The sequence below is a fragment of the Carassius gibelio genome, chromosome B20 (genome assembly GCF_023724105.1).
Source record: "Carassius gibelio isolate Cgi1373 ecotype wild population from Czech Republic chromosome B20, carGib1.2-hapl.c, whole genome shotgun sequence".
NCBI classification, from domain to species: Eukaryota; Metazoa; Chordata; class Actinopteri; order Cypriniformes; family Cyprinidae; genus Carassius; species Carassius gibelio.
This window is the reverse complement of record NC_068415.1, coordinates 13,122,144-13,148,214: the sequence shown is the minus strand read 5'-3', so window position 1 is coordinate 13,148,214 and position 26,071 is coordinate 13,122,144. Positions and strand designations below refer to the sequence as shown.

General features: G+C 39.0%; 3 protein-coding genes across 5 annotated transcripts in view; 1 reads left to right on the top strand and 2 right to left on the bottom strand.

Annotated features, from left to right (window-relative positions):
- Positions 1–342: 342 nt before the first annotated feature.
- armt1 (acidic residue methyltransferase 1) lies at positions 343–5,376 on the bottom strand. Of its 2 annotated transcripts, XM_052586873.1 has the most exons (6): positions 5,160–5,376; positions 4,233–4,285; positions 3,685–3,790; positions 3,344–3,585; positions 2,331–2,496; positions 343–1,975 (listed from the first exon to the last, which is right to left on the bottom strand). In XM_052586873.1, the coding sequence occupies exons 2-6, from the start codon at positions 4,283–4,285 to the stop codon at positions 1,196–1,198; spliced, it is 1,347 nt and encodes a 448-aa protein (XP_052442833.1). In that variant the 5' UTR covers positions 5,160–5,376; the 3' UTR covers positions 343–1,195. The 2 variants fall into 2 exon arrangements, with proteins under 2 accessions (XP_052442833.1, XP_052442832.1); XM_052586872.1 differs by lacking the exon at positions 5,160–5,376 and having other exon boundaries at positions 4,233–4,451.
- A 979-nt stretch (positions 5,377–6,355) lies between these two features.
- LOC127983972 (zinc finger and BTB domain-containing protein 2) lies at positions 6,356–16,180 on the top strand. Its single transcript, XM_052586418.1, has 3 exons — positions 6,356–6,849; positions 9,203–9,383; positions 12,819–16,180. The coding sequence occupies exons 2-3, from the start codon at positions 9,211–9,213 to the stop codon at positions 14,260–14,262; spliced, it is 1,617 nt and encodes a 538-aa protein (XP_052442378.1). The 5' UTR covers positions 6,356–6,849; positions 9,203–9,210; the 3' UTR covers positions 14,263–16,180.
- Positions 16,181–16,578: 398 nt separating this feature from the next.
- The window catches only part of akap12b (A kinase (PRKA) anchor protein 12b), a 33,460-nt gene continuing 23,967 nt past the window's right edge, over positions 16,579–26,071 (bottom strand). For both annotated transcript variants that reach the window (XM_052586203.1, XM_052586204.1), the window contains 2 exons: positions 19,966–24,648; positions 16,579–18,400 (listed from right to left, as the gene is read on the bottom strand). In XM_052586203.1, the coding sequence (XP_052442163.1) occupies positions 19,970–24,648 (4,679 nt within the window). In that variant the 3' untranslated portion in view covers positions 16,579–18,400; positions 19,966–19,969. The remainder of the gene's footprint in view (positions 18,401–19,965; positions 24,649–26,071) is intronic.

Below are 26,071 nucleotides of genomic sequence, written 5' to 3'. Positions count from 1 at the left end.
AAGATAGTGTTCCCGTGATTATTACGTAACATCAGAAGCTTTTTTTTTTTTTTTACTAATTTCTTTGCTCTGTAGAATGAAGGCAAGGCTCCGTGGAAGACACAGGAAGCATCTACACACACACACACACACACACACAAACAAACAAAACAACATACTGGGAAAGTAAACAAATTGCGCTCTCAAAGGACAGGTCAACGAGCAGCATGAGCACATAACAGGAACACTTCTGCCAGCGTATGATGACTCAGGAGGAGAAATGCTCATTTATAAAAAAATGAATTTAATCTCTGAAACTAAATGTTAAACTCAGTAAAAATAAGATTTCATTTAAAAGAGAAATAGTTTTTTTTCCTAAACTTTATTCAGTGGCATTCCATTTTCAGAACAGTTATCATTTTAACAAGTGTGGGTACATAAACACGGTATCCTGCTAGCATCTGTTTCCAGCTTGCTCAGAAATAAACTAAAAGAAAGAATCACGGTGCAATTTGCATCACATCAAACACTGGAAAACCTGGTAAGCTTGCTTTAAAAGTGCTAGTCAATCCAAACTGTAAACAACAATAACTCTCTGAGATATGGCCGGTATTGTTTTATCAGCCAGAAAGCAGAATGCCGATATTAAATCATTGTGAATTTGTGCTTTGTTGTTCTAATCCCTCATACATGCCACGTTGCCATCACACTACTACTGCAGAATTGTTTTATTAAATAGTTTTCATGAATTGGTCATTTTCAATTTTGCACTCCATGCTAAGACCATAAATTAGAATACTTGGTCAATAGCATCTAACTAGAAGTTAAAATTCAGGTTCAGTATCTTTTTTTATTTATTTACTGTTTCATACCAAACAACACATGTATGGATTCTTATGATTTTTTAGTTTGTTTGATTTTTTCCCCATGTTTACATCTGTATTTTTCAGTAACTGTACTTCTACACAATACAGATCAGCAGTGCAAACAGAACATCTTATACTATGATCAAGAGATGGTCAACAAAGACATTACTTAGGTTGAGATTAATTTCAGTGTTGGATATGCAGAATCGGTAGGACTAATAACATGATTCGAGTACAAGCAAAGATAAAACACCACCACATTGGTTTGGCATACTGCTAACTAAACCAGCATCTTCAGTGCATTTTATTCCATCTCTTTCTTCTCAGCAATTTCCTCTTTAGTGAGGACCCTATGGTTCTCTGCATGGACTGGAAAACTGTACCACTGCATATCTGCCATTAGTCATCCAGTCTGGATCCTGAGAGCTGAGCTTCTCGGCCTTGCCTGGCTGTAAGCCCACCTGAACATCAGCCTTCAGTGTCCTGAGACTGCAGAGAGGGGCAGGCTGGAACCCCCTCAGTGCTTGATCAAATGGAACCGTGTGCTCCCATTTCCTATCTCCAGTAAGCTTCCTGTAGTTTAGGTCTCCTTTGAAGAGAATCAGATCCGAGCCCTGAAGAGTGCTGTAGAGATCAGCTGCATCCGCCGCCATGTCACAGAACTCATGGGGCAAGGTCCAAAAAAAGTGGTCATGGTAGGACCATGTACCCTCCTTCATGAAATGCTTCCATTGGACACCGCTGGCTGACATCCACTTGTGATTGGCTGCAATGGTCTGCATGATGGTCCACTCAAAGTCTTGTTTGGTGACGTCTGAGACGAACCACGGGATGGACTTGCCATGAAATCGGATTTGCTTGGCTAGACCGGCAGAGACAAGAAAGTCAGCAAGGACTAGATCGCTAATGAGCTCAAAACCAGCATTGTCTAAAATAATGTCCACTCTGGCATGCTTCATCCCAGAGGATCCGACTCCTTGAGCAGCAACCAGCGTTGACCAAACCATGCTGGAGTCATCCACTAGGATGAAGCGCTGGAGATCAGGAAGAGAATCGATGGGACTGGACTTTTGAGAGTTGTCCTGGCCGGCAGAGATGGACAGATCACACTTGTTTCCCCACAGAGAGACCTTCAAAACACACGGTTAACCAGATTATGTGGCATTATGCTATCACAAACAATGTAATATCAATAAAGTACACAAGCACATGCTGAAAACAGTAGCCACTCCCAGGCATGTTACTTGGCACCACAAACTGAATGTGATTCCGGTAACAAGATTCTCTTCTACATTAAAGATGTGACTCTTTAAGCTTATGGCTCACAGAATTCAATTAGAATCTTCCATCTGCACACAAACAAGATGATTTTCCCAGTTTCTGATGTTGTGTTCTGATGTCGTAGAGACATTATGTCCCAATAACAACTGTTTTTCAATGGAAGGGATCATTATACGCTGCAGCTAGGATCACGGAGACACTAACCTGGAGTAACTTGAGAAAGTTGTCTCGCAGCTGAATCTCAGTCAAGTTCTCCATGTTAGTGATGAGGTCCTGAAGGTATGTACAGAGGAGTTTAATGGCTTGTTGAGATTCAAAGAAGCTTTGCGTCTTTTGTCCCTTAAACACGTCAAACTTATCCATCGGTGGGCTTTGAAAACAAAATGAAAAGTCAGTTAAACAATTGAAAATGTATCAATGCAACACGGAGAGTACAAGTAATCTTGGTTAATTATTAAATTACTATTATTAATTACAAAAATACTTAAAGCACATTTAGGACAGCACTTTAAATGACCATCATTGCCTTTAATTTACAATGACTCTAAGAATTATGTAAACTACTTCAATTCTTCAACGCTATAGCATTTCTAAGGTAAAATTATTTTTTTATTCATTTAGACCTGTACATTTTTTAGTTCTTCCTGTTATAAATCTGTCCTCTTATTAAAATAACTTTCTTGCTTATTGGTGATTTAACCCATTAATTTAACTTGTTTTAAATACCTAATTAATACAATTTGAATTGTAAATTAATGTATGCCATATAACCATGTGTCCATTTGAAGACTAAGTCTTAGGTTAGACACATGGTTATAAGGCAATACATTAACTTAGTCTATAGTTTTGCTATAGTTATATGGCATATATTAATTTACAATTCAAATTGTATTAATTAGCGATTTAAAACAAGATAAATTAATTGGTAAAGTCAGTAATTTTTTTTTACTTTTTTATATATCATACTCAATCATTAAATATAAACGTTATATATGTCATAATCATTAAATAATATTTAACGATTGAGCATGATATAGAAAAAAAGTTTATTTTTAACTATTAAATGACAAATTTCAATTAAACTTTACAATATTTGGACTTTGTAAAGGTCAATGGTGTGAACTGTGAAAAATAACTTAATTATATTAATAATAAAATGAATAATAATTTCTGAATTTTTGATTGCTCAATGTATGGAGTAAGCTGATTTGCCTCACTTCATATACAGAGCCTCTTGGATCCTCCGGTACATGTAACACTCCACATAGAGCCATGGTGACTTGAACCAGCTGACAAGCCTCCCGTCTTCCATCAGGTCCTGCTGTCTTCGCATGTATTCATTCCAGGCCTCGGAGTCCTCCGCATTATCAGTCAGAGACAGCACAGGTTTGTCTGTCTGCAGTTCATTCCTCAGTTTGGACAGGAAGGAAATGGCCGTCTTCTCGGCCTGGATCCCATCCTGATAAAACACATTGTATAGAAGTTAAAAATGGGAAAACAAGTACAGGCAGGCCGGTTTTATTTTATGAATAACTTGAAAATATAAGATCATATATACCTTTCCATACTCTTTGAAGAAATGGTCTTTATTGCGGTGTAACGTGTCTATCACTTTTGTGAGTATGGTTGGGAATCTGTCTCTCACAGTCAGATAGGCAAAAGACCTAGAAATGGGCAATATTAAACATTTTAGATGTAAATTGTGGGATTCAGAAAAATAGCTTTCACTAAAGTCATGAAATAAAGTCCTTAACTAGATGATAATAGTTGTTGGTTATGTCAGTGTCATTACATCCACATCCAGCAGCAGCATGGTTATTGAAATGAATGTGTTTCGAAAGTTAACTAAGTTACAGACTGCATTCGACAGTACATGACTTGAAACCAATGCCAATGTTGCCCATAAATGCTGTTTAGGCAGGCAGATCAATGGGTTGTTTTGAAAAACAGCCATTGATAAGATTGTAAGACCTGCCTGTTCGACTTAATGCAGCATGCATTGGTTATAACTGAACAACATGTAAATAGACGATAAATGTCATACCACAGCCTATTTTCATATAAACGGTGAGGCATCAAAGCATATATATGATAATAAAGACATACCCCTCAAACTCAGCAGACAGTGACAGCGGGACCAACACTCCCTCTGCCTCCATCTTTGCAAACAGGAAGGACTATCGTTAGAAGAAAGGATTTTTCAACAAACTTTATTTGAGTACGACCGGTGACCAATTCACAATGTAATGTGAAGGTATAAAATCATTTAATACAGTCTGTATCATTTACTCGCATATCGTGGGAACATTAACAATCACACACATTAGCATGTTATTTGTTGTAGTTTTATGAGGCATCATTGGCCGTCGATGTCGCTTTATGGTTGACTCTACTGTCCTCTAGTGGCCATGCGAAGAAACACACAAACACAGTAGCCTGTCGGACATATGACAACATTCAGATAGTATTTGTTAAAATTAACATGGTATTCAAAGGTTCATTTTATATTTAATTTAACATCGATTCAATTTGAACAAGCCTGCACTGGTGAAAAAGAAAACATCTTAACCAGATGGTTTGTAGCCGATCTCAGCCTGGTCTGTTAATTGGCTGATTTTACAGGATTTTTGGCCACTTTTCAGCTAATCAAGCTGGGTGACCAGCCGGCCACACAGCTAAACAACAGCTCATCCAGAAAAGACCAGACAGAATCAGCTTAGTATTAGTATTTTTTAGTGTTTTAACTATACCTATAGTACTATCTCAGGATGACATTTTCATGAACCTCTAAGGATATAAGGGGCTGTTGTTACTGATTCAGTGGTTTAAAAAAAAAAAAGTCAGGTTTGATTTATATATCTTATTTGTATGTACTGAAAAAGTTGCTTGCTTGATATGGATACTATACTAATTTCTAAACCGGTAACATTTTATTATTCTGTCTACAGACAGCAGCAGCAATTCTAACTAAACCATATTTAATGATGCTAATGTGATTTTCTGTTTGAAATTGGAAACAGAAACCATAGTTACCAGATGTCTTTATCTCCCCACCAGACCACATGGCCCTAACACAGCTTACTCTGGAGGCACCAGCCCCCAACTTCCCTTTCCTTGTTCTTTTTTTGCAAACCCATGACTCGAAGCTGGCATCCTCATTTTGCATTGTGAAAATGTCCATGCTGTTGTAGACTAGTCTTAATATATTTTCTTGGCATTTTCTTACAATTCTTGTATGTATTTGTTCATGTTATGTCCCCGTGTTATTCATTTCCTGATATCTCTAGCAGGCCTGGTCAAGCCAGCTCACATCCTGTTCTCCTTAGTGACGTGAAAGCTTAGAAACTCGAGCAGAGCACAAAGACACAAGCATAGTAAAAAGGAAAATAGTATTATTATTTTAAACCATGTCCAGCTTCACTTGAATTGTTCAGAATAGAACCAAAGCAATGATTTTACATTGCCCTAAAAAAGATTTTATGGAAATGCAATTCCTTTTACAATAAAATGTAGCTATTTAAAGGCTAAATGAATTTAAATCACTATAACTAAGATATAGCTAATAAAAAAATAAAACATGGAAAAGGCCCCATCAAAGGTCAGGATGATCCTAGTAGTTACTTTTAATTCACATTATAATAAATTAATTGAATACTGAGAATGTAAAAAGGATAGTTGTTCTGAGACTAAAAGGAAATGTTTTTATTCACCATATTTATATGAAATGTATTTTATTGTGGTATAAACATATAGACAGGTGTCTTTTAAAGAGTTTAGTAAAAGTGAGAAAAATAAAATACTAATAAAAATGTTTAATAACATTTATTGCAAATACATAAAAGCACAGGAAAACTTAACTTGCAAATACTCAACTAAAATCTAAACAAAAAACTAAACGAAAAAAAAACAGTCAGTCATTTTTAATTAATTTTGTGATTTATTTAATACTTAAAATTAAGTCACATATTTATTAGTTTACTAATTAATGAGTGAATAAATCAACATTATATTTGTGTCTTATTAATTTCGATATATATTTATTAGTTTTAATATATTTATATTGTTTTAACCCAAAGGATACGGGGATAAATATATATATATATTGTTGAAATTACATTTAATTCTGATTATATGTATTTAAACCAATAATAAGCCTCATTAAGTTTATAAGTAGCCTGTGGGTGTGAAATCATCGCGCTCCAAATAATACGCGCATTTCTCGTGAGCTCATTTCTCTTGGCTGTAAAAGTGCGGTCTGTCAACTGAAATGCAAATAGCCCTTCTGCGTGTATCTGTCTCGATATGTTATCTTCGTGTGGGGGTGGGTAGCGTGACCTACGGCTATCCAACTCCACTAAAATCCGTTTATGTGTAACGTTCACCAACGATCGTCTCCCCTGAGTGATTACTTCACATTCATCTCCGCCGCACCGTGAACACATGAAGAGAACGACACCCGTAACGTTCAATACAGCATACATTTGGCGGCTCTTAGCGCCGAAGACGGTTTGTTTTGGCATCCCAGGGAAGTGGGTTTTACAACCGCTGTTTTAAGCCCTTTTAGACAGTCATGTGATTGTAACGTAACCCGACCGGAAAACACCGACGACCATCGCCGCCAATGCTGCGTTTTAGAGGAACAGAGCAGCTGCGAGCCCAACGGACAAGTCTCCCGGTAACAGACAACAACTCACCCAACTCCACACACTCACGCGGAGGAAAGGTACGTGTGCTTACACCTATCAACCTTTATCATTTGCCGCTCAATTTATGTATTTGTTGTTTTTCGTTTAGTTTATTTCTTCGATGACCACCCCTTCCCCCCGTGTGTGTGTGTGTGTGTGTGTCCGTTTCACGAAGCTTCGTTTAATTTTGCTTCTCGTCCCTGATGCTCGCTAACCTTCGTATTGGGTTTATATCGCTGTTATGGTTGTGAATTTTCGGCTATATATATACGATTAGGTCGTTGGATCATGCGCTTATCGAGCAGGGAGCGTTTGCGCGTGATCGTATCAGTCAGCACGTTTCAGTTATTGACGGTTTATTTTCTATTTGCGAAGAAAAACAGATTGCGGAAGTGGTCGGTCTCTGCGGGAGATCTGTCCGTTCCACGTGTCTCCGTGGTGGGAGGAGCTAGTTTACAAACCCACAATGAGAACAAGTCGAAGCTGTGGCGAATGAATTAGAACTGAAGTTAGGCGTGTTATCTCTTTGCGAGGAACTGCAAAGCTATATATTATATTTGGGTACCAGGAAACACTTGTAAACAGTTTATAAATGTACGAGGATAAAATCCGTCATGCGCTGTTTCTGTATTCCAACAATTTTCGATGGTTGCTGAATGCTGGGTGACTCAAAGCTTCTCTCAAGAAGTTGGTCTAATTCAAATCGATTAAACAGACTATTCATTACTTTAGAAATGTTGTCTACTAGAGAAGGCTGTTTTATTGTACTTCCTCAGGTGCTGCTATGTTGACATCACATGACCACATGCAATGAACCGCAGTGGGCCGCAGTCTTTCTGGAACTACATGTTCATGTGGGAAATTAAATAATCTTTTAACAATAACCCAATACATCTCTACTGTGAGCTACTTTTTTCTTCTTTTTCTTCTTTTTTTTAAATCTTATAAATAAACATCAGGTCAACAACGGAAATGTCCACCAATCAGATTATTGCTTAAAAATAAATACATAAGTATTTGCATTGCAAAAAAAATTTATAATCAATAGTTTCCCCCTTGGTTTTTAATTAAATGTCACTTGCAGTGCCTCATGTGATTGTAGTTCTGGAATCCATTTAAATCAGACTTTGTAATATTGTGATTCACCTCATTGCTGGCCAGTATATTTATTGACTTATTCTAGGATCAAATCAGAGAATGCCTTGCATGCGTATGTGTAGAAGACCGAGGAAAAACAAACTTATGATTGAAAGGTGCCAGCTAAACTTAAATTAAGAAATGCCTGTTTTGCAGTGTTTATGCCCTGCTACGTGACATTACAACCCATGGTAATGAGTCTGTAGATTTTGTGGACTTGTAGACTGTTCTCCACTCGAGGGTTTGAGAGGAAGTAGCCTCAGGAATGCTGCCTGAAGAGAGAGTCATGTGACACAAAGCCTGTCATTGACCTTTAGGCCAATGGACATTCAAGACATGGAGGCAGCTGAGCTGGTTCTGGTAGATGAGGGTTAATAACCTCAGGGTTCAGTGTTCAAAGGTTGCATCAGATGTGTGATCCATGTGTGACCATCTGACTGCTCTGCTGGGACCATGTTGTCAGGGTAGCAGTGTTGAGATGGTAGTCTGACTGTTTTTATACTGTCTAACAAGTTAGTTGCCTTAAAGTCGCTAATGGATATTATATTAGAATCAAGTTTTATTCAGATAATATACTTGTGTTCCTAGATTATAACTGGTCTCAGATATTTGAAGATATATCTTGGGAGAATATAAAAAAAAAACATTAAATGGGGTTATTATGAAAACCACTCCACTTAGAGCCATTCTGTTTGTAAATATCTTGAATCCATAATCAGCAGAGCCTTCCTTCAGCTCGATCAAAGGGAATTGCTTAGTCTGAAATATGAGTGGGAAGTAGATTTGCCAGTATAAAGAAAATGGCACAATAAATTAAATGCTGTGCCTTAAAAGCTCTGTATGGACTGCTTTAAAAGCGCCGTAATTAAATCTAGTCACTTAAAGCTACAGCACACCTTCCCAACAAGCAACACCGTTCATTTAAGTTAAATCATGGTGGGAAGGGTTGTGTGCCAAAGGGTTATACTTGGGGTTAAAAATGTTACATTTAAACTCTTACTAAGAGAAATAGTAGCCTTCCGGGTAAAATATACAAGTGTGTCATAGAGTTTAGCTTATTGTTTGGTTTGAAAGTGTTGGAATCAACTTTTTTTTGTTGTTGTTTTTTTCCGGCAGTTCACTGCTGATTAAGTCCATATCAACAGACAACTTAACAGCCTTCTTTTACTCATTCTCTCTCTTTTTTTTCTTCTTGTGCATTGTGGTCTGTAGTAGACAGGAAGTTGACTGTCATCTCTGGCCCTTTCTGTGTAGGAGGAAGTATGGAGCTGGCCAATCATGGTCTTATCCTTCTGCAGCAGCTCAACGCGCAGAGGGAGTTTGGCTTCCTGTGCGACTGCACGGTCGCCATCGGTGATGTCTTTTTCAAAGCACACAAGGCTGTACTGGCCGCATTCTCGAACTACTTCAGAATGCTCTTTATACACCAGGACAGGTAACGGCTTTATGTCTGGTTTTTAAAGTCAGTTTTATGTTTAAACTGAATGTGTTGATATGGTGAGCTCTGAGCTGATAATAATTCTTATGATACATCTAATTAACGGCCAATATTAAAGGAATAATTCACCCCAAAATGAAAACTGTCATTAATTACTTACACTCATTTCATTTTAAAGCTGTAAGACCTTTATTCATCATTGGGAAATAAATCTTTTTGATCAAATTCTTTGACCCTGCATAGACGGCAATCCAATTGAAGTGTTCTTAGGCCCAGAAATGTAGTAAGGACATCGTTAAAATAGTCCATGTGACATCAGTGGTTCAACCGTAGTTTTACGAATCTATGAGAACACATTTGTTTGGAAGGGAAAACCAAAAAATTACTATTCAATCATTCTTTGGAGAGTATCACAATGCATGCACATGCTTTTCTATGCACGTAAACATTGCATGTTTGTGGTGCTGTTGACGTAGAACATTTTGTGATAAAATGGCACTAGGGTGATCAGGAGGAACAATTCAATTGCTGAATAATTTATTTATTTATTTATTTTTTTTGCTTCTTAAAATTACGGTTGAACCACTGATGTCACATGGAATATTTTAACGATGTCCTTAATACATTTCTGTGCCTTGATCGTGGAAGTTGCCTAAAGGCCCGTTCACACCAAGCTATAAACTATAAAGATAACAATAAAGATATTTCTAAAAATCGTTCTCAATATTAAAGAATAGCAGAGTCCACACCACAGCTATAACGATAAAGGCACAGAGAAACTATATCATTGGAATCTCTTTCAGAACGATTTTTTTTTCTGATGTGCGATAAAAACATTGCCAACCAATCAGAATCAATCCTGCTGTAATGAGCTCGAGAATTTAAAGCAGCAGACATGCGTCCGCTTAGAATACACAGACAATATAGTTCGCTGGTGTGGATGCTAATATCGTTATCTTTACAGTTATCGTTCTTGGTGTGAACGGGCCTTTACGGTCAATGGAGGGTCAGAGAGCTCTCCGATTTCATCAAAAAATTCTTAACTTGTGTTCTGAAAATGAATGAAGATCTTACAGATTTAAACCGATATGACAATGAGTAATTAATGATAGAATTTTCATTTTTTGGGGAACTATCCCTTTTATATTCTAAGTGATGCTATCTATCGAATATCTAAAACACTACAAACTAAAATCATCTGTTTTGAAAGTTAAGTAAATTTAGGAATCACAACATTTATAATGTGCAGTATGAAAAAGGCTTGAATACACTACATGACTTTTCAAATCTGATCCACACTGAATGATTTAGGATTGCGCATTACCAGATTTTCATGTTGTCCTGAACACAACAAACTCATGCATTAACATGCACTTCATTGATAGGAGTCACATGACACCACGTGTTCTTAAAGGATCCATACATGTTTTATAACCTCGGACTTAACCCAATCATAGGGTGAAGCAAAAAAATGTGTCTCTGAATCTTTGCCCATCATGCAATGCATAATTTTTTCATTTATATTTACTTTATTTTTTACTCTTTTAAAATCTGCAGACTGGCTCTTCCTTTTGGCAACAAGCATCGACTAATCCAGACTGTAATAATGCAAAAGTCATGTTGTGTATTCCAACCTTGATGATTAAAGTAACAAACATTAATCTAAATGTAAGTTGTTCTTGAGAAAATGCACCGTTATCAACTGCACAAATGGCCAATATTGATACGGTGCCCTCCACTAATATTGGCACCTTTGGTAAATATGAGCAAAGGCTGTTGTGAAAATAAATCTGCTTTGTCTATCCTTTTTGAGCTTTCATTCCAAAAATTCACAAAGTTCTAACCTATCAGTTGAAGTAAAACAACTGAAAGCGGGGAGAAAATCTAATTGTGAAATCTTTCTCTAGTTCATGTTGGCCACAATTATTGGCATCCAATTATTGCACATCCTTTTCCCAAGATAATAGCTCTGAGTTTTCTCCTATAATGCCTGAAGAGTTTGGAGAACACCTGATAAGAGATCTGAGACCAAACCTTCCTCCAGAATCTCTCCAGATGCTTCAGATTCCCAGCTCCATGTACTGCTTCTCTTCAGCTCGCCCCACTCCTTTTCTCTAGGGTTCAGATCTGGGGACTGCAACAGCCATCGTAGAAGCTCCTTTTTGTGTTAAGTGACACCTTCTTTTTTGTTTGTGCTGATTTTCTGTGCTGATGGACAGTGGGTCAGTCAGGTTTAGATTATTATTATAAATTTTTATATATATCTGTTGGTATTTGATACAATCCATGATGCAGTGCATCCGAACAAGATGTCCAGGACCTCTGGCAGAAAAACCACAACATTAAAGATCCACTAGTGTGGTGCCTTTTTGTTTTTTTGTAATAGCCCATCTGGTGGGTTTGCTGTTAAACCCCCCCCCCTTTTTTTTTTTTTTTTTTTCTGACCGTAGAAGCTAGTGCCATTTGGAGTTCCAACTGAATATGCTGGAGTTTGAAACCCTCCTAAAAAATGTGTGATGTAAGGGCTGTATGACTTTGATTTTGTTTTTTTTAGGCTTTCTGGCCCCAAGACTCAACTAATCACTGCAATTCTCCAGCTGTGGTCCTTGGAGAGTCTTTGGCCCCTCAAACTCTCCTCCTCACTTTGTATATTAGAACGATATAGACATGTCCTCTTCCAGGCAGATTTGTAACCTCTCTAGATGATTTTTGAACCTCTTAATTATTGCCCTGATGGTGGAAACTGTTTTTCTTTTCTTAAAGCCACTTTCTATTTTGTGAAGCTCAACAATCTTGTTCTGCACATCAGAACCAAATTTAGTTTTTACTCCTTGTGATGGATGATTAAGGGAATTTGGCCTTGTTGTGTTCCTCTTATTTATAATCCTGTGGAACAGGTAACTATGGCTGGACAAGTTAATTCTCCTAGTCACACTGGTGTGCTAGAAAATATAAATTGGAACATTAACTTCAGAGATATTTTACTCATAAGAGTTTTCTCCACAATTTCAATTGTTTTACTTCAGTGATCGGTTGGAATTTTTTGGATGAGAAATCAAAAGGATAAAACCATGCAGATTTATTTTCACAGCCACCTTTACTCATGTTTACCAAGGCGTGCCAATATTGGTGTAGGGCTCCGTAATTGATAACCAAAAGATTGAGTTATTGAGATATATATTAGTCAACATTTGAAGTGGATCAAAACCTATAATCAAAGCTGTCCTAAAACAATAACCATTCTTGTCTTAGGACATCTTTGATGAACGTCTTTGATCCACTGCAAATGTTGATTACTGTATATTCTTTCTATCAAATATGTTCATATTCACTATATATATATATATATATATATATCATTCTCTATAAACTAAATCGGTATTAAAGTACTTCTATAGAATAAACACTGCCTTTCAATGGTCTCTCAACCAGTGACTGTGTTCGCTTGAAGCCTGCTGACATTCAGCCCGACATCTTCAGTTACCTCCTCAATCTGATGTACACCGGAAAACTGGCGACGCAGCTAATAGACCCGGCTCGCCTGGAGCAGGGCGTCAAGTTCCTCCATGCATACCCTCTCATTCAGGAGGCAAGTCTGGCTAGCCATGCGGCTCAGGCACATCATGAGGTCAGCCTTCCCCTATCGTCCTCTCTTTATGGCATTCAGATATCAGACCAACAGGCCCCACTCACAAACCGCCTCTCTGCAAGAACGCATCTCTCTTCGCCGTTCGACTTGGAAGGTGGCGGTTTGCTTGATGGGAAGTGCGTTACCACAAACAAAGCTACCTCACTGATGCGGCCTGTATCCAAGCACAGGCAAGCTCTGTCTGAAACCGAGGTAGAAGCGTCGGCGAGCACCAGTCAGTTTGTGAGGGAAGGCGGCGAGATGGAAACATCTGCAGGTGAAGCCCCGTCTTGCTCCCTTAGCGCTAACACCATTCTACATGTGAAGCCCAGCATCATGAGAAGAAGTTCCTCTATGAGGAAGCATTATACGTGCCACGTCTGCGGGGGCCGCTTCTCCCAGCGAGGAGCCTTACGAGAGCACCTGCTTCTACACTCCCAGGCTATGCTCCCCCTGGTCTTAGAGTCCGTCAGTGCGGCGTTCCCCATGCCGACTGGAGGTGCCGCTACGCCAGAGGTCGAAGAAGTCCTCAGAGGCAGCGAAGCCACTGCAGTCACTCCCATCATCGTGGACGCTGCTAGTGACAGTGAGCAACATCTGTACTCAAAAGACTCGCCACATCCTGAAACCGCCATGCCTGTCCCAACAACAACCGCAGTCAGTCTGTGCACCGCTCAGTCCCAGGCGGACACTCCACCTCCATCCGATATCGCTGATATCGACAATCTAGAGGGTGCGACTGACATGGAGCGGGAAGTGAAGCGGAGGAAATATGAGTGCTCCACATGTGGCCGCAAATTCATCCAGAAGAGCCACTGGAGAGAGCACATGTACATCCATACGGGAAAACCGTACCGCTGCAGCGCCTGTGGCAAGAGCTTCTGTCGGGCCAACCAGGCGGCCCGGCACGTTTGCATGAATCTGGGCTCGGAGCCAGCGTACACCATGGTGGACCGACAGAGCATGGAGTTGTGCGCCGCGGATGACTCCAGCCAAATGGAGGCGCTGTTTCTCGGCTCTTCTGGGAGACCGTACAAATGCAATGTGTGTGAAATGACCTTTTCCAGCCCCAATGAAGTGATCAAGCACCTGTGCTTCAACCAGGGTGTGCTCTCGAGTGCAGCGGCTGGAGATATGGGCGTCAGTGGACTGAACAGTGACAGCCTGGCCAAAGACGATGGCTCAGATTCATCCAACGGTGGGCCATTGATGACGCCCATCAAAACTGAGGAAGTCTTTGTGGAATAGATTCACGTCCATTTACTTAAGAGTATTGTTGTGTTTTTTTATTTTTATTTTATTTTTTTAAATTGTATTGCATTTGTGGGTAAATTATGATTCGAAGTTAAGCTACATATGGAAAATTGTTATATTGTTTCTTTTTTGGGGGGGGGGGTTACTTCTATTGAAAAGTACTTTTACTTTCTGCTTTTTTAACAGATGCATTCATGTACTATATTTATAACAGATTTACAGGAGGATTAGTCCAATGAGTCAATTTCCTGCTTCGTTCTGTATTGCGTTCAAGGGTTTTATTGACTACTCGTGTCATTTGTAGTTAAAGTTTGTAGTAAAATTTGTGGTTGAAGCTCTTCCTCTGCCTAACGTTCTACAGGAAAAGGATGTAGTGAACTGCTGAAGTCCTGTGTTTTTCACCATGCAGACCAGACGTGGACCTCTTTTTAAATTGGTTTGGTAACTTAACGGAGAATTAAACATTTTAAAGCCACAAAATGATTAGTTCATGGGTACAGCACCAACATTTCTTTTGGAGAAAAAAAAAAAAGAAGTAATTTTCTGAGCAGCTAAATGTGGGTCCTGGTCTAGGACGAGTATTCACTACCTCAACTGGTTTCAGACATGCAGTATCTGACTTACCTGAAATGTACAGCAAAGGGTCGAGGATCAAAGTCAACTTTATCTTCCAGTGCCTCCGAGGAGTTCCACAGATCTCAAAGTTTTCTTTCTGAGGCTGAAGGTTAGCAAGAGCAAGGTGTAATTGTAGGTAACCTTCATGCAGTGCCAGATTACCTTTTAACATCACTTCTATTGTTAATGTGACCCACAATATATTAGTCTAATTTTCCACTTTTGTCAGTTTATTACTGTGTTTTTATTGTGTGCCAGTGCCACCTAAATGATAAACATCCTTGCTGTACAATTGTTCATCAGCAATCTGGTTGTGTTGCTCTCACTGTGGTTCAACATGTTTACAGTTGTGCTGTGTTTAATCAAAGTTTTTATGGTGTGTGTGAATTTAGAAAACACCGTGGCCAGTCGTACACGTGTTGTGTGTGTGTGTGTGTGTGTGTGTGTGTGTGTGTGTATAACATAACATTGTTTGAAGAGAGCTGTTTCTGTTTTCTTCCAATTTGATTTTTCCATGAAATCATTTGCTTGAATATGCTCTTAAATTCCTTATTTTTGAGTTTTATATAACTTTTTCTAATTTTATGTACAGTGCTTTATTTACAAAGAATTTTATAATCTCAGAGGTTGTATATTGTTGAATATTATCCATTAGAGTATAGCACGTGTGAGTGTGTGTATTTGTCATCTCTGCGTTGGCTGTCTTTGTTTTAATGAAACTGACAGCGAGGTCATGCTGTAAAAGCACTGATATCTACTAAAGATCCCTGACTACTTTACTCGTTATACTTGTGCTACATCAGGAAACTTCTGTCATTTACAACCAGGCTGATTTACATTCAGTGCTAAATATTTCATTTGTCTTTCTCTTGGTAAACACCTGGTGGGAATTTATTGTAAGAGCACTGTGAGTTAAGTTACTACTGAATAGTTAATTAGAGCTCATGGCCATTTGCTTCAATTTGTTACAAGATTATTATTTTTATTGTATTTTATTTTTTAATGCTGTATTGTAATTTTTTTTCTTATTTGTAATCATACATCAGGCAAAGTCATGCCTTTTATTTCCTTTAGTATTGATACAACTCTTTATTATTTGTATATATGCAAGTTGTAACTCATTGAGGCAGTTTTAGGGAGGAAGGGTGAAGGTGCCCCCTCAAACGCACAAACCCCAAAGCCAAGGCACGCATACTGTGATCTCTCGCTCCTCAGGAACATGAACCGTTGTCTCTGGAAAAAATACTTCCTTTGCCTTTTCGTTGTGAATGATGATAATAAATCCTTATGTTTTGAATTGTGTCATTCTTTTCTGAATATACACTACTGTTCAAAAGGTTTTTTTTTCAGCAAATTAGATATTATAAAATATATTTTTAATTCCAATATTTCACTATTTTATATTTTTTATCAAATAAATGCAGCATTTGTGAAGCCATAGGAAATGTTTAAAAAAATGTGCCAATCTTTTAATAAAATAGCAGTTACTTATTTTTTTTAAATCCTAAGTCTGGTTGTGTGAGCCACAAGATGGCACCATTGGGTTTTGTATGTACTTGCAAAAACTGGAATTTTAACGCTTAAATATTACCCAAATCCAGTTGAGTTATATATACTTATTAGTTTGTATTTTCTCTATTCCCGAAACACTTAGCAACACACACAAACAGAACAAAGGGCAAGGAGAACGCGGGCTTGATTTACACTAGCTTTATTTGAATGAAATATAGACATGATTTTGAACCCATACTATTAACAGCTTGAAGAATACAAAAAGAGGCGAGGCTCATGCTACTGCTATATAACGGTCCTTAATGCGTTCGTTGGTTATTTGTTAATATTACAATATGACTTAAGGTACATAGGTATACAATTTGTACAAATGTTAGAGGAGCTTCACAGTAGACTGTATTATAAAACGCGAAAAAAAAAAAGAATGTGAGTGGGCTGTTCATTCAAAGCTTGACAGTAGTAGCAAAGCTGTTGGTTTTTTTTTTTATTATTATTCAAGATAATGCACCCTGTGCAGTCATTTGCCTACTTTTTGAACGATAACCTGTACACATTTCGACTGTTCGAATTTTGGTATATGCACTTTCACAAAAACAAAAAAACAACTTTTTTATTAGAGATCAAAGCAACCTGAATTTACTTGAACTAAATTTTCCTTTACAGTTTGCCACCATCTTCATCCAAATACACGCCTTTAATTTACATTTGATTTTGAAATGCGTTCCTTGTTATCCTGTCTGCATGTATGGCTATATATACTCATTTCAAACAAACTGACAGTAAGGCATCTACCATGTCTTTCAAAGAAACAACATTCCTTGATAAAGAGATTAGGAATGCAAAAAAATATTCAACACTACATTACTGAATACCCACATATCTGTGAATTAAAACCACCACGTATAACCTGTGTTGGATAGTTTACCAATACATTGCATTAACATAATTCTCCTCGCACAACTATTTCACAATTTTCTTTTAACCTCAGGTGCATTTTTTGTGTTGAAACATGCATTCGCTAAGGCTGTTAAACAGTGAAGTGCACATGTACGTTGAGGACCATAATATGCCTTTTCTAAAAGTTAAAAGTTCCCTATTCATGCAGGCGTGTCATCATCGTGAGCATCTATTTTTCACAGAGTGCCACTAAAAGCAAATCAAACTGAACATCAGACTCTTAAAATCTCAAATGTCACACATTAATGGTGAAATCGTTCATTATGATTGTACATGATAAACATACGTAACAAAAAGAACATTTCACAGTAAGGGACGAAAAAGTGGTTTATCTACAGTAAGAATGGAGATGAAAATGGCGGGATATTTTGTTTCAGAGTCAACTGAACTGAATTTTTTTTTTTACCTCATTTTCACATTACAGCCACAGCATATTATGCACTTTTTCATTTGCTATAGCTGTACAGGGTGTATCTGTACCATGTTTGTTAAAATTACTTGTCTAAGTATTTTGTAGTTTTACACCAGCATGACATCATGACTTCAATGGTTGTTTTAGAAGGTTAGAACATTTTTGAGGGTTAAGAGAATATCTTAAGCTATAAATACAATATACAAAACACAACCCTCCGACTGCATTCAGACACACATGTACGCTCGTTCAAGAACCAAACATTCATAAACTCTCCATTCGACAGACTGCTGAGAACTAATAATATAAAAGAAAATGCTCATCACAAAAGGTTACAGGTGGGAAAATGGCATATGATGCAGTTTGGCAAAACTGGGGGTATGGGGCATCCCTCAATGAGTCCAGTGAGGTGAGAGACCATGTGATATGGCAGCTGAGTTATGGGGAATTTGGAAAAGGATAAGAGGGATGAATGGATGGATTAAAGGAGAAAGAGAGAAGGGAGATTGGCCTTGAGTCTCTTGCTCTGGGAGTTGGTACAGAGCACTGTCACTTGGTGTCCTCCATGCTGCCACTCACTTACTGCTTTCTGGAAAACTCTGTGCCCCAGACATATGACTGCTTTTCACATGCAGACTGCAAGACAAAAAGGAAAATGGTGTGAAAAAAATAACACCTCTAGCACATCAGCATTTTGTTTGCAATACGTTTTATGGTTACGAATGTACGATGCTAATTCTGCTAATGCTAATTCAAATACTACGGTATTTCAAAACTGCATTGTGCACACTTTTCTTTTCTCACAGCTTTTTAGCATGACAAGCTGCTATCCTATTATGTTACTTTGTCATCCATTATTTCATATTAATGCTTATGAATGGATCTTTCCATCTGCACTGCATCTTCTGTGCCTCCAACCATTGTCTCACTCTGTTTGTATGACTCAGCAGCACAAGTAACCAAGGCAAAGGGGGCAGTCAGAGAGAGAGAGAGAGAGAGAGAGAAGGAAGAGAGTGAGCAGTGCACCAAAGCTAATGCTGTGATGCTATGTTTCACCAGCCTCTGCTCTGCAGTGCTGCATTAGCACTCATCAAACATTTATCAGACACACCCAGGTCTCTTCTCTCATCCCTTCTTCTTTTGGTCACACTTTACATTAGGGCATTTGTTTGTTCAGTTTTTTTTTTATATAACAAATGTGAATAACCATTTTTAAACATAATATGCATCATGAGGATAATATGTTTACTCGCCTTTGACAAGTCATACTAATATAATAATTCATCTTTTTCAAATATCATGTAAACACAGTCGTACTAACAGACGTAGTTTGGCTTTGTTAAGCATGTTAAAATATTAATCTAACTAAAACTGACCTCAGCACTGTCCACATCCTCTAAAAGGCAGGTAGCGTGCAACATGCATTTAACCCTTCAAATAAATGTTTATGCATTTAATTTAATATTTAAAGGACAGATGAAGTCTGTAGTTTGACTACACAAAAAATGTGCTGTAGCTCAATTATAACTGCACATATAAATCTACTTACTGTAATGTAGTATTACCCTTCAAATGTTATAAGCCAGTATTCTATAATACAAATTTCTTGGTAAAACTGACATTAGGTATTAAATGAATTACTGTATAGGATTATTTAACTCTCCTAGGCTTTAGCTATTGGAAAAAATAAATCTTGCAATTAAGTTTTATTCTCTCTCCTCATATACTGATATGACACTTCTAAGGGTTGTATTTGATCATAAAGTGTATCTTTTCAGATGAATTGGCTCTCTAACTACATATTGAAGGCTTTGATGAGAGGAAGAGAGTAAGAGCGTGCATTAGGGAGGGGGTGGGGAATTATACTCGGTCTTTCACCAAAAGTTCATCTTTCTTCACACGGCTTCCCTCTAAGACCCAGCATACAAAGTGAAGGGTCAGGCAGCGGCATTCCTGCTTTGATATTGAAGGTCCCTTGGTTACTGGTACATGGAACAAAAGCTTTTTCATCTCTCCAAATGGAAATCTACCCCTAATAAAACTAAGATCCACTGAGGTTTTCAAAAAGGCACCATGCAAAAACTGAGATAAGGAATGTGGAACTTTCTTTAATGGTCAAAACTACCTTTGGAAATGTTGTAATTCAACTGTTTTGCTTTACATTTCTAAAAATCAGTTTCATTAAATGAATAAAGACTAACCTGCTCATGAGACTGTGACAACCTCTGAGGAGACTTGCTCAATCTCATTCCCGATCTCCTCCATCACCTCCTCCACTGCAACAGCATTTACGGACTTATCAGTAGCAGTCTCCAGTTTGGCAGGTACATTTTTAGCATCTGTCTTTTGACAGTCTGGATCTCTTGACTCTTCCTGGTTTGTTGTGTCCTGTGTTGAAACCTCCGTTTGAGATTCTTCCAAGTCTTTTTGAAGCTTGTCTTCTACTGATTCCTTGCCCTCTGAACTTTCTTCTTTCATGTTTGTCTCAGTGTCTTGAACAGGTACATCATCTGCATTTATGACATTTATGACACCAACGTTAAATTCCTGTACAGTCTCAATCTGTACCTCCTGTGCCATTTGATACTGCTCAGCCACAATCTGGTCTTGACTTGTTTCTGTCATCTTTTCTTCTGGTATGGCTTCTGAAACCTCTGAAGCTTCAACATCCTTGGGATGTGATTCAACTTGACTTTTTCCTTCTTCACTTTCTGTGGTCCCACTATGCTTTTTCTCTTCTGCTTGCTTAAGTTCGACTTCACTTTTTGTTACCTCTGTTTCATGATGCACATCTTCCACAGAGACTGTGGCAACTTCCTCATTTTGAGGTTGGATTTCATCTGTGATAGAAACGGTGACCGTTTCTGTAATCAGGATGGTGTCATTGACTGTTTTCATTGGTTTCTCAGTAACAATGCGTGTTAGTTCATCATCATCTTTGCAGATATCATCAGATGCTTTTGGCTTCTCTGGGCTTGTTTCCAGTTGAGTTTTTTCCTCCAAAACGACTTCTGTTGAAGTTTTTTCCTCACCCATTCCAGAAACCACTGGGGCCTCTTCAAATTTGACATCGACTGATGTGGTACAGTTTTCTTCCTTCTCAGCAGGCACTTTTTGTTCGGCATGTGCCCCAGCAATGTTCTCTACAACATTTTGAATGACCTCTTGAACAATAACACTGCTCTGTTTCTCAATGATTTCTGCTTCTGTCACTTGGGTTGCCTGGATCACTTCAGTTTCTTCTTTCATATTCTCAATTACTTCTTCAACCAAAACGCTAACTTTCGTTGAGGTTACTTCTAAGCTTTTCTCAATAACTTCTTGAGCAGAGCCAACCTCGGCATCATTCACTTTAACCTGGATTTTTTGGTCATCTGTGGGAAGAACAAGAGGAACCTTTTCCATAACTGTTTCACAAGCTAGAGCTGCTGAATGAGATTCTGTTGTCTCAGATGTTGAGTTTGTAATACAAACAGTCTCTTTGATGACTGCAAATTCTTCAGTGGTGGCTACAACTGGAATGGAATCTTCTGTAGACCCAGCTGTTTGAGAAGCAGGCACCTCTGGAAGGGTCGCCATGACCTCCTCTGTCACAGCCATAGCAACTCCTTCCACAGACACTACCTCAACTGTGGCTTTAGCTTCTTTAACATCCTCCAGTTCTTGCACTTTCTCACCTTCAGCAACAGCAACTTCCGTGACTTCTACAGTTTGGGCACAGGGTGACTCTTCAACAGTTGGTTCCACAGGACCTGCAGCCTCAACCTGAGGGGATTTTTCTGCCACCACTGGCTCTTCAAGAAACTCTGGTTCCTGTTGTACAGCATTGATGAGGGCTACTTTGACTGCTGCTACTTCTTGGAGATCAGTCACAGCCTCAGCTTCAGATGTCTCCTTTATCTCTTCAAACTGTGCTTTCTCCTTAACCACATTTTCTTTGAGCTCTGTCTGACCTCCACTCATCTGAGCCTCATGAACCTCATCCTCAGTCATACTGGCCTGTTCAGGCTCCTGTGTTTTGTCTTCAACAGCCAACTCTGTGACAAGCACTTGGCTAACAACTGTTACCGACTCCACTGAAGGCTTCTGAGTAAGGCTTTCTTCCTCCACCGCCTTTATTTCACTAGTATCAAGGCCAACGCAAACAGTAGTTGCCTCTGTTTTCTCATGTGCAACCAAGACTGTTTTCTCTTCCTTGATAGCTGACTCGACCAAAAGAACATCAGTGCTGACTGCAATTACTTCTTCCTGTTCCTTAGTCATGGTGACAGCCATGGCACTTGTGGTAACACTGATAGTTTCCACAGCTTCTTGAAGTACTACATCTGTCTTCTTCTCTACACCATCACCTGGGACAGGAGTTGTCTCACCTGATGTAACTGGGGATGCTGTAACGCGTGATACAGCAGAAACCATTTCAGTCTCCTCTACTTGTTCAAGGGCTGTAACTGCTTCTGAAGTAAGCTCAACAATGTCCTCTGCAATAGTGTTATCTGCCGATTTGGGTGTGGCAGCTGTGTCTCCTTCTTCAGGTATGTCACTCAACTGCTTTCCCTCTGTCTCATCCTCAACATTTTCCACAGTGGTTGAAATCCAAGATGGTGATCTATCCTCAGCTAATGCTTTTGCCTGGGTGACTGGTGCAGATTCTTGCTTCACTTCCTCCCCCGTAACTGCAACTTCTGCAGGTGGTTCATTGTCATATTCTGAAAGAGGTACCACAGCTGGAGTGTCAGAATCATCTTCTGCAGAGCCAATGTCAGAAGAGATCTGCTCTTGTTTACCATCAGACTTCTTCTTTCTGCGTGGAATCAATTTCCTCAAAGAGAACGAGGATTCTTCTTTGGGGGCTTCACTGTCAGATGTTGTATGCTCTGGGCCTGAGGCTTCATCTGACTTGTCTTCTGCTTTAGGTTTCTTTCTGTGGGTTACCAGCCTTTTGAAAGATTCCCAGGTAGACACAAGTTCTTCTTCTGGTTCAGGTGAAGAAGCCAAATTCTCATGATCAGCTTCACCAGAGCTTACAAGAGGGGACTCAGCGGTCTTTGTCTGCTCTTCTCCTGACTCCTGCAATTCTTCCTCAATCTTAGGTTCTTCGTCGTCAGAATCAGAAGTCTTTCTGGCCCTTTTTTTAGCTGAGCCCACACAAATAAGGGCTTCCCAGGACACAGATGTATCCATTTTTCTTTTTGGTTCCTCTGCAGTTGGTTCAGGCTTTTCGACTTTTGGCTCAGCCTTTGATTCTGACTGTGACTCTTCTTTAGACTCAGGGGACAATTCTTCAGGAGGTTTAGGCTCATCAACTTTCTCATCAAAGACAGCACTCTCTGTTGAAGATAGGGTAGAAGATTTGGGTTTGTCTCCAGGTGCTTCATCTTCGCTCTCAGAGGGCCTTTTGACACGTTTTTTTGGAGTGACTAGTTTTTTGAAAGAGGACCAAGGTAAAATTCCATCTTTCTTCTTCTCACTGTCAGAAGGGACTGGTTCACCTTCAGTCTCTGCAGCTTGAGCAACCTCGGCTTGAGCCACCTCAGCATGAGCCACCTCGGCTTGAGGTACCTCCCCTACAAGATGTTCACCAGATTCTTCTGGAGAAGATGCTCCACTGTCAGGTTTCTGGGGCTCAGCTGACTCGGTGGATGACTGGATGTTTTCAGCAACTTGTTCACTTGATTCTGTTTGCTTTGACTCTGCTTCTTTTTTACTCTTCTGCTTTTTGGATGACAGCTTTTTTAGCCCTGCTCCTGTGAACAACTTCTTAAGTGGGCTTCCCTGAGCCTTGGGTTTCTCCTGAGAGGACAGGATTTCAGCTTCAGTTGTTGCTGCTTCTGAAACATCTGGCTTGTCACTTGGTTTTGAATCATCGGTGGGTTGAACTTCAACAGCAATTTCAGCAGCTGGAGCTTCAGCAGTCTCAGTCTGAGTCAGAGTTTCAGCTTCACTTGTAGCCTCAGCTTCAACTTTAAGTTCTTGTGGCTCTTCTGTCTCAGTGGAAGTTGTTTCAGTTGTTATTTCAGGTTTAGTTTCAACCTTTTCTGAAAGTTTCTCTATCTGCTCACCCTCAGCTTGTTCTTTCTCTGCGTCTACTTTAGGTTCCTCTGTACCTTCAACAACACCATCTGCTGTCTCCTCAGTTTCCTTAATGTCCTCCTCTGCAGATTTTTCCTTGATGGGCTCCTCATCTTTGGGTTTTTTGAAGCTCGCCTTTTTCCGCAGGTTAGAAAAGATTCCCTGAGTGAAAAATTTCTTAAAGGGACTCTGTGTCTCTTGAGATGGTGGACTTGTGGGCGATTCAGTTGGTGCTTCTGGCTCTGGTTCTTTCTCTGGTTCTTTTTCTGTCCCTATTTCTTCAGCAGATTTTTCAGTCACCTCCTCGCTTAACTTTTCAGTATCTGATGGGGCATCAACAGCAGTTTTGTCTGCTGGTTCTTCTGCCTTATCAGTCACTTCTTCAGGCGTGGCCTCTTGATCATTTTCTGTAGTTTCTGGGGATTTGTCTTGCTCTTTTTCTGTAGTTTCTGGTGACTTGTCTTCCACAGATTTGTCTTCCTCTATTGCAGGTTCCTCTTTCTTGTCCTCAGAAGATGTATCTGCACCACTCTCTGCTTCCTTCACTGTCAGCAGTTGCACAGGCTCAGTCTTCTCATTCTTGTCTTTCTTCAGTGTGAACTTGAATCCAACGAAACGGAAGATCTTCTTGAAGCCCACCTCATTGACCTCCTCTTGTTTTTCCTCTTCTGCCTTCTCTTCTGTGCTTGTAATTTCATCTGCATTTGCAGAATTGTCTTCTTTCTCTCCATTAACCTGAGGGGCAACCTCTTCTTGATGCACCTCGGTTGTTTCAGGGATATCTTCTGTTTGGGTGATGGTTTCCGTCTGGCCAACTGTAAGGAAAAATATGCAAAGTTTTAGTAAATGTTTTAGTATATTTATTTCAGTTACAGTATTTCAAGTTACCTAAGTTCACACTTATGAAATAGCATAAATCAAATTATCATCATTCATTAAATATCATAACATTCATAAAGTCAAATTTTTTTGTCTCTTATGGATAGCTAGTTTTCAACAGGGCTAAGTGTAGAAAAACAAGTTAAGAGTTATAAAAGCAAAATACATGATCTAGCGATATAAATAATTCAAGATGGAGGGCTGTGGCAATTGAAGGAAATCAGAACCACATTGCTAGAAAACCTGAAAAAAAATGCAACCCCTGTTCAGATTTAATTAGGCATATGATGGCAATTTGATATTACATTTACATTTTCTGGTCTCTTTCTTGTGAGCACCAAAAAAAATGATAATCTGGGGAATGATAACAACATTTAACATCAAAGCAACCAGGGGAAATTTCCATGTTGTAAGCTTCACAGTTATGCAGGCTATGTTGCCAAACTTTTGGACTATGAAATTGACCTTATTTGATAAAGCACAGCAAACACATAATGACGTCACTTCATTAATAATCTTCATTAAGCCTGTTTATCTGCCCAGTTCTTAAGCTTCCAAAGACGAAAAATAAAACAAAATTGCAACAGGTGGGGTAAACAGGAGAACAAACACTCATTATATCTTGAATTCTTCCCTTGCTTATCTGTGGTTTGACAAGAGTGGGTTGGTTTTGACGGTGTGGGGTTAGACAAGAGGGAGTCGAGTTTGCATGTAGTGTGAGCCTCCTAGAGGCCCAGTTTTCCTTTGACATCCAACCTAGCAAGGGACTGTTCACATCTGGCTTTGCTTGCTCTTGCTCTGGGGTCTGAAACCCACCCAGTGACTTTAAAAACAAATTCCAAGCATTTTTAATGCATGGATATCACATTACTTGGCTTCCTACATACTTGTATGACACAGGCAGAGATAAAGTGGCACCTAACCATTTATCAAACAAAACAACTTAAGCCAGAGATCAGAATGATCAATAAATTGTTCATGAATGGTTTATTTTTTATGTGACTGTTAAAGTCTTGGACTGATTACCCTAAACTTGAAAATCTTACAGCTAAACAACATGAATGGCTCATATTTACAGACTGCCATCATAACAGACCCTTAGGACAACAGACAGCCATTAAAATGTTGATGCTCTTTATGCTGTTGTGGTCACTCGCTTACATTTATCAGCCCATTTTGTGTTGGTATAAAACATTAAAAGAGGATCTGTGTTTTCAATGCTTTAAATTTAGTGAAGCACAAACCAAATCCCATAGTTCATTGTTGTACAGCCATCCCCATCTCCCTACAATACAACACCCCCCCACCCCCAACAACAGACCAAACCAAATTCTAAACTACAGCTTAGGAAGACTGTAT